The 9304-nt window shown below is 35.7% G+C and overlaps 1 protein-coding gene and 1 pseudogene across 1 annotated transcript; both read right to left on the bottom strand.

The window, feature by feature from the left end:
• Positions 1 to 1297: 1297 nt before the first annotated feature.
• Positions 1298 to 7782, bottom strand: LOC139888193 (uncharacterized; annotated as a pseudogene).
• An 18-nt stretch (positions 7783 to 7800) lies between these two features.
• On the bottom strand, positions 7801 to 8118 carry LOC139888192 (secreted RxLR effector protein 161-like). Its single transcript, XM_071871219.1, has one exon. The coding sequence runs from the start codon at positions 8116 to 8118 to the stop codon at positions 7801 to 7803; it is 318 nt and encodes a 105-aa protein (XP_071727320.1).
• Positions 8119 to 9304: the final 1186 nt, after the last annotated feature.

Here is a 9304-nt window from a genome sequence, read left to right as displayed (position 1 = left end):
AGTTGGTGACTGACGGTCAGTGTCACTCCTCTTCAAAGTCGGTTCGACGTCGGTGTGTTCGACGTCGCTAGCTAGACGTCGATTTATGGGGTTGAAGTGGGTCTCAAATTCAAATTTATAGTCGTTAGAGCTTTTATGAAGCTTTTTACTGAAAAAAATAGATCCTTTTGTTTGTATATTTTCAAATTTGATGAATCTTTTTACTGAAAAAAAAAAAGAAAAAAAAGATGTACGAAGAAGGAAGAAGATGACTATTCCATTTATATATTTTTGGGTTGTCGACCTTGTTGACTTCGGTAAATAGGCCTCAGGTTAGGTGTTCTTGGGTTGCCCGGTGAATGGGTTGGATTTGCGGCTTCTGAGGATGAAGATGCGGGGTTGGATTCGGGGCCAGGTTTATGTGTTTGTATTAGGCTTAGGTAAGGTGGTTGTCGTTGTTGTTTATCATTTCAATTGTAATTCATATAGTGCTCACTCTGTATTTAATGTTGTCGTTCAGTGTGTTTTGAACGAATAGAGTGAGTGTCATGGAGTTTTGGTATTCTGTAACTAAGTACTCCAGTTTACAGATCGTTATGATCTGCTTATTGTTGCTCCACCGGAACCTCGGTTCTATTATATATATACATATTAATAACTTTGCCAAAAAAAAAAATATATATTTTTATATATTTTCATTTAACCTCCCTCGTGTTTCTAAAGTTTACAAAATAAATAAAATAGATTCTTTTGTAATTAAATTATATTTTATTCAAAGTTGTAAACACTAATTTTAACATTTATATTTTCGTAACTTTTATTTTAATTATATTTTATATTTTTGTTATTTAAATTATTTATTTAACTAATGCAAGTTATCTATGTATTTTATCTTAATATTGTTTTATAAAAGAATTAATTATTTAAAAAATAAGAATTAAATAATAATAATACATAAATATCTTATCTCTCCAAGATTGAACTGACCATCTAACCACTCCCTCACTTTGTTAGTTTTCATTGTCAGTCCAGTCAGCGTCCAGTCATCAGCAAGACACTGAACTAACACTGAACTGACGCGTCACCACACCCAGTGCTCTTATAGTTTTATAGTCTTGAACCAATCATACATCAGTTTGCACCTGCGGTTTGAATTGTAAATGAAATTTTGCATAAACTCAATTCCATTAGAGTTAATATAAAAGAGAAATTTTCTAAAAAAATCATATCTAACATCATTAACTTTACAAAATCATTTACATCAGTTTCCTAAATTCCTAGCTTGGAAACATTTAACAACTCTATTGGTTGATCGTGTTTACCGTTTCAACTCCATTGGCCAACCAGAAACAGTATCTTTCGATTCAACACTTTGTTCAAGAGCTTCCGGAAGATTCAGTACAATCTCCGCATATGCTACAACACCAACACAACAGAATGATGTCAGTTTCACAATCGACAATATAACTGGTTATTTATCTTTTAAGATGATAATAAACTGTGAGTACACATTATGGTATTGAGTTCGATTACGAATAGGCAGAGTATAGGCTATGTTTTTATCTTTAATAATTTAAAGGATATATGAGGTAAAAGTTATCGGCAACGTAAAATATCAAATAAATATCTAAGAACAGTTTGGACAGAAATAACCTTCTGGCAAACTAAGGGTGCGCAATGCAGCTTCTGCATAGAGTAACCGTACATGACTATTGTTGTTTCCATATGCTAAATTTCCCTTTTTGCCCCTGGCTGGGGATTTTTTTGATCGGTTCATGGGCCATGCAACAACGCTAATTGCAGTAGGAAGTACAGCCAACAGATCTGCATATCTAAGACTGGCAGTCACCTTGCTGTAAAATGAACAATGTAGTCAAAGTCAACGTCAATTGATCTGTATTACGCCAACAAGAAAAGTTCTAACTACCATTAATTTTTAAACTGTAATGGCTTTTCAAGTAGCGTTTTATAAAAGTGGAATTTAAATGTGACATGTTAAGAATTTGCTACAAGTGGAATATGTACGGACCATTCAGAAGCATCTACCACAAATTCAATCATATGGTAGGGAAGACTGTGATAAAGTTCTCTAATTTGGTCACTGATCAAGTCAAAATGGTTAAGTGTGATTTAGATCTTGGATTTAAATGCTAGATTAGTGAAAAAGAGTGAATCGAATGTTTTAATTTCAATAACTGTGCAAACCCCGATTTTAAATTTGGATTTCAAGGGCGTAAAACAATCGATGAGATTAACCTTATTCGATTGGGATCGAATAAGTTAATATCTTAGAGTGGAGATTAATTCCGATATCGACCGGAATCTCTATCGGAATCATGTTATCAGCTGGAGAGATGTTACCGCAATTAATTTGGGCAGACAAATATTAATGCATCCAGTGTTGTTATATGAATGATATTGTTTGTGTATTTATAGGTGTTATGAGGGAATGATGACGTGGCACATGTCCCTTTCATGGTTATAACAAACTTCATTAATTTCGAGGGCTGATGTGGCACATGTCTCTTTCATTGGAGTAACAAATGGATCCTAACAAACTTTTCTAGATTCGTGAGCTGACATGGCGTGCAGCCCATCTGTGTGTCTGTTCCAGGATCATGTGTTTGTTCCGGGAAAGTATGCCAGTTCCGGGACCATGTTGTAACAACCCAACCTCGTATTACCAAAAACGCTACTTAAATTTTTTTTTTTTTTTTATATACATACCAGACCATTTGGACGGCGTCCAGAATTTGGACGGCGTCCAGTTACAAAATACAGGACGGCGTCCAATTGAACTAAAATGTTCTGTGCCAGAGAATCCCAACCCACGTTATACTGGACGGCGTCCAAGAAGCTTGGACGGCGTCCAACACACCTGATCAGTCCCATTTCATTCAAAACATGTTTTAACACTTCAAATTCACACTCAAACGCTTTGTAACATCCAAATCAAGTTTTACATCACAATATACGGGTTGAGACTCAATAACCCAACCCAATACCAAGAGCATAATCCCGGGGACTACCAAATCCCCAAATTCACAAATCCACATCCATATCCGAAAGCTACCCCGTCGAGCCCAAGCGCTCCTACGCATCTAGTCTAACAACTAGCTAGATTCACAATCACAATACCTGTAAAAAAGGTAAACAACGAGAGGAGTAAGCTAACGCTTAGTGAATGCAATAATTATACATATACATATATAATCTACTTACTTGCAATCACTTACACAATACCGCATACAAGCTAGCAATTCAACAACTATGCAAACATCATGCATAAACCAATATCCATAATTCACAACGAGCTAGCAACACTAGTAGCATACAGTTCACAATTAAATATGCTAATACAAAATTCACACAACCATGGTTAACCAATCGTACAAAGGAATGGTACTCGAATTTCCCATCGGTGTTCATAACAACCGTTAGCGTACAACAACATATATCACTAAACCTTGGCGGAACGACAACACATATCCGTTCATAAAACCGTTAGTGTACAACGACATATATCACTAACTAGGACAACACATATCCGTTCATAAAAGCCGTTAGTGTACAACAACATATATCACTAACTAGGACAACATATATCCGTTCATAAAAGCCGTTAGTGTACAACAACATATATCACTAACTCGGACAACACATATCCGTTCTTAGAAACCGTTGGTGTACAACAACATATATCACTAACTCGGACAACACATATCTGTCCCTACAAATAAATACATTATATACATACATGTATACTTATTCCACTCACCTTGAAATGCCCGCACAAGTCATGTACAACATGATCTTCGTCCTCAAATCCGAGCAAGTAACCACCTATATCACACATAGGTACAATTTACACAAATAAATAGCCATTCTCTAAAAGAGAACTCGACTCCAACACCCTTAACCAAGGGTTTATACCTACCTCCACAAACCGTCCATTTAGACAACTAAAGTGGACTTCACTTGTTACCACTACGGGTGGTAATTTTGACCCATTCAAACAAGTACAATTTATCCTAAATTATACTTGACGCCATTTAAACTCACCTAGGTCTTAACACTAAATTACTACTTAGGTAGTAATTATTTCAAAAGCCTTTTAACACTTAACAAAAGTGTTTATCATCCCATTAATCCAAAATTAGGTTTAACTCACTTGACTTGTCAAATTACACCCAAAGTACCTACAATCACTAACAACTAGTAATTGTATCTCAAAATCATCATTTGACACTAAAAATCAAGAACACTTAACTCATTTCAACATAAAACCCATTTTGACCCATATTAGAGTTTACACCCCAAAATCAAGTCAACACAAACAAAAATCACTAGTTCACAAGTGTTCTAAGGTTTAACCAACACATGCAAGATCCAAACTTACAATTTCATCAATCGAAACCCTAAGTCACCCATTTAGGCTTACTTACATGAATCTTGCCCAAAACCCCCAAATTTCACAATAAATGGGTTTATAACTCTTAACTAACACAAATCCGAATTCAAACAAGAATCAAACACTACAATTTGGATTAGGGTTTACCTCAAGCACCAAAACGAGCTCTAGTAGCTAGAAACACCAACAAGCACCAAGAACCACTCCAATTTAGGCAAAAGTCACCACCTTCATCACCATTTGAAGCTTCCTCTCTCTAGAACTCTCCTTTCTCTCTCTAAGATGTGATGAGAGAGTTATGGATGTGAAAATGATCCAAAAGTGGATCTAAAACTGATATTAAAGCCACCAATCAGTCCACAAGTGAAAAGACCAAAGTACCCCTTTTTATTTGAGTAAAATACAGCTGCTGGCAGGTCAGGTCAGTTGGACGGCGTCCAAAAAGGTTGGACGGCGTCCCAATGAACTGAATCTGAAACTGAAACTTGTTTTGGTCATAACTTTCAAACCGTAACTCCGTTTTCGACGAATCAAATATCGTTGAAAACGTAATGAGATTTAATATCCAATGGTAAGGTTTAAGAACCTCAACTCCAAATTTATTTGGGATCCAAATATACGTTTACATGCCTCGTATTTCGAATGACGTTCAAAATAACGCGTAACTGAAAAACGGGGTGTTACACATGTGGTTGATCCGGGACTCGACACATCTTGGAGAGGTATGGCTACTCCGGGAGAGTGTGTTCAATCCATCTTTAGTGTGGCAGATGAATGTCTTGCTTATAGGCAAAAGGACCTTGCCTGATGTTTATTTCAAGTGCTTCTTCATGGTGCTCTTTTGGCCGGGTAAGATTGTTACCGGTTCATAAATGATATTGTAAAGGTTGTTGGGTGCCCGACGTGCTTTGTTTAGTGGGTCTTTACGTAATAATATGGCTCATATCTTCCCAATGCTTTTGTATTTTACTAAGTGGTGTCGGTAGCCTGCACACTTGTCCGGGATATGGACGGGTAGCATCACGGTCGGCCTTTGTCCGGGAGGATTCTTCCTGGATGTGTGTGTAAATAATCCTCTGGTCGGATTACTGAAGTGGGGCCGGGAAGAGGTTTTTGCCGGGATAGATCACGTCGGTTATGTTGCAGACAGAGTGTTATTAATAGTGTGTCGTTTTGATATGGGTCACTTATGCGTATCATTAGTTACCCTACAAGTCCTTTATGAGGCAAACCTGCAACAAAAACAGTTGAACAAAGGTCCTATAAGCCACAGAGAACCTTAAATGATCCGGAAGATATAAACAAATACCTGTTCCCGCCTATCGATATATGATTGTAAAAGGTCCCAATGTGATCTATGAATTTCTGCATAGATGGTGGACAAAATATTAAGTCCAAACCATGGAATCAACATACATTGAAGAATGTTTATGTGTTGTGAATTTTATACCATTGCATTTGAAGATAAAAGTTCATTTTCCACTTCACGTATTGGCAAGAACAGTCATCTTCTCAAGAAAGGACTTGCTTTCAAGAACACAATGATACTGTTCACGTGGTTCACCTACAAAAATCATGAAAACAAAATCGATAAGTTTCTCACGTTATAAAGTAATAGCAGATGAAGGATGTATGTATCGATTAAGAAACACTCGAAGGATGTAATGATTAGTCATATATTACATAGAGGGCATATGAATGCTACATCCGTCTGTAGTGTTGGTGATTTAGGGTTTTAAGAAAACGATTTTCTAATTAATTATTATCATGAATCATCATATAATATTAATAACAATTTAAGCGGAAGCGTATTAATTATATTAATAACTAAATCACCCAAACGGATCCATATGATTTATACTCCTCAAAAATTTTACGAATTTAAGTTAAGGTCGGTGCAAAATTATAATCACAATATAATTGTGATATAATTTCCTTATCGAAAACAAACATGTAATCAGTTTAGAGAAAATCGAATCCCACACATATTTACTCCGTAATACTTTGCCTTGGTGCATAAGAAATTTAATTTTTATTAATTAATTTAATCAACTAATTAATTAACTAATTAATTGTATTTAGTTACTTGAATAATATATATCACATATATATTATTTATTGACGTCTAGGTGTATATGTGTGTGACCCCGAAGGCTCACATGAATTTAGCCATATAGTTATGTGTTGTACCTTGCGCATATATCCTACAGACTCCCACTTGTGCATGGCACAACACCAAGTAACTATACAAACAATGGTTAGCGTCTAGCAAAACGCCATTGTCCCCAAATTCACGTGAGGGTAGCTTCTCAAAACTGCTCATTTTAAGTGTTAATGTCATTTATCCCTTTGTTTCAGATACTTTAGTTAAACTTGAGACATGGATCATCAGTCATTCTCATTTGTTTAACAATTTAGTTTTCTCGATCTTAGAAATGAATCAGATCACCAAACTAATTAAGTATCATCTCAAATACATTTGGGTGCGGCCACACAAATATATTATTCATTCATCGAGGAGCTCAAAAGTATCTAACTCCAAATAGGTTGGAGGAACAAATCCTATTTTGCCTACACGTGTGTGTCACGAGCTTCACATTACACCCAATAATGGCTTTTATAACAGCCTTATCCAGGACAGCGTTTAACCATATCAAAGTATAATGCTCCACACATCGAAACCGGCGTGCATCTCAAGTCGAAGGACTTATGACATAACCACTTGCGAGTTTCACTATTGACGCCGATCCATGCAGTGAAAACTCGAAGGTTGGGTCATTCCAATATTCATCCTATGAATACATGTGAGTTTGATAGAAACACATTACACCATATCAAACACCCACATTTGTCTTAGTTTGATGTTACTCTCGTATCATCAATCGACAATGGAAAATTTAGAATAAGTCATTATTCACGGATTTAAACATGCAAATATAGAACACAGTAATTATAAATAAAACGATCATAACACATTATATCAATTCATTACAATAAAAACTGCTTTCATGTTCTAATTATCCAAATACTAAAATTACATAAAGCTATTAGCTGGTCTAAGCCCAATGTTCCTAGAATGCTCGACATGCTTGGTACAAGACATTGGCTTTGTGAACGGGTCAGCTAGATTGTCTTCTGTTGGAACCTTTTGAATACGTACGTCACCTCTCTCTATAACTTCACGTATGTAGTGAAATTTTCGAAGGATGTGTTTCACCACGTAGAACTCCTGGTTCATTTTCTATTACTATAGCACCAGTATTGTCGCAATACATGTCCATGGGATTTTCAATGCTGGGAACAACGCCAAGCCCAGATATGAATTTTCTGATCCAAACAGCTTCCTGAGCAGCTTCAGATGCAGCAATGTTTTCTGATTCTGTTGTAGACATCGATGTAGTGCTCTGCTTCTAGCTTCTCCAGTCGACTGCACCTCCGTTCATAATGAAAACGTAGCCAGATTGTGATCGACTATCATCTCGATCAGTTTCGAAACTAGCATCAGTGTAACACTTTACACTCAGTTCATCGAAACCTCCGTAAACTAAGAACATATCTTTAGTATTTCGCAAATACTTCAATATATTCTTTACAGCAGTCCAGTGACAATCACCTGGATTCTGTTGGTATCGGTTCGTCATATTGAGAGCGAAAGAAACATCTGGTCTAGTGCACCTCATAGCATACATGATGGATCCAATAGCTGAAGCATATGGGACTCTAATCATTCGTTTCACCTCTTCGGGTGTAGAGGGGGCTTGAGACTTACTCAATACCACATTTGGTTGCAGAGGAAGACTACCTCACTTGGAAGCTTCCATCTTAAATCGCTTTAAGATTTTGTCAACATATGCACTTTGACTTAGACCTATTAACCGCTTAGATCTGTCTCTATAGATCTTGATTCCTAGGATATACGCTGCATTTCCCAGATCTTTCATAGAGAAACATTTTCCAAGCCAGGACTTAACGTCTTGTAGCGTTGGAATATGATTTCACATGAGTAATATGTCATCAACATATAAGATCAGAAAGACTTTAATGCTCCCACTAGCTCTCATGTACACACAGGGTTGGTCAAGGTTTTGTGAGAAACCAAACTCTTTGATTTTCTCATCAAATTTCTTGTTCCAACTCCTTGATGCTTGCTTCAATCCATAAATGGATTTCTGAAGCTTGCATACTTTATTAGGATACTTAGGATTCACAAACCCTTCATGTTGCACCATATATACGTCCTCGCTAAGGTGACCATTTAGGAATGCGGTTTTGACATCCATTTGCCAAATCTCATAGTCATAGTACGCTGCTATAGCTATGAGTATCTGATGTGCGCAGAGGTGTATATGAAATATCTTATATTTTACTAGGAAAAACTATTAAATATGATACAATTTTACACAAGATATTTATTTATTTATAGAACGGATATAACTTAACCTTGCTACAACACTTATAGGCAGTGTACCTAATCGTACAGTAGTGTAGTTTTTAGTAAGTCCGGTACGTTCCACAGGGAATTCTTTAAACAAAGCTTAACGCTATATTAGTTTTAATTTATAAAAATACAAATATATATAAGTAATATTATTATTATAAAGGGGGGTTTTTACCGTTTAATGACCGGTTTGTCGATTTTAAAACTTTAGTCGCAGTTAAAACCTAATGTAAAATATTAAATAAATAAAAGACTCAATTTAAAGCGTAAAGTAAATAACGATAATGAAATTGCGATAAATAAAAGTGTGATAAAATAAAATTACGATAATTAAAGAGTACGAAAATTAAAAGTGCAATTAAATATAAAGACAATAAATAAAAGTGCAATTAAATACAATAACAATAAATAAAAGTGCAATAATTAGAAGTGCAATTAAATATGAAAATAAAGGAATTATGCTTATTTAAACTTCC

The sequence above is a fragment of the Rutidosis leptorrhynchoides genome, chromosome 2 (genome assembly GCF_046630445.1).
Source record: "Rutidosis leptorrhynchoides isolate AG116_Rl617_1_P2 chromosome 2, CSIRO_AGI_Rlap_v1, whole genome shotgun sequence".
In the NCBI taxonomy this organism is placed as follows: Eukaryota; Viridiplantae; Streptophyta; class Magnoliopsida; order Asterales; family Asteraceae; genus Rutidosis; species Rutidosis leptorrhynchoides.
The sequence above is the reverse complement of the archived record's forward strand: the minus strand, read 5'-3'. Positions and strand labels throughout refer to the sequence as shown.

Coding starts and splice junctions, on each gene's coding strand:
- LOC139888192 (XM_071871219.1), bottom strand. CDS start 8,118: ATGATTAGAGTCCCATATGCTTCAGCTATTGGATCCATCATGTATGCT.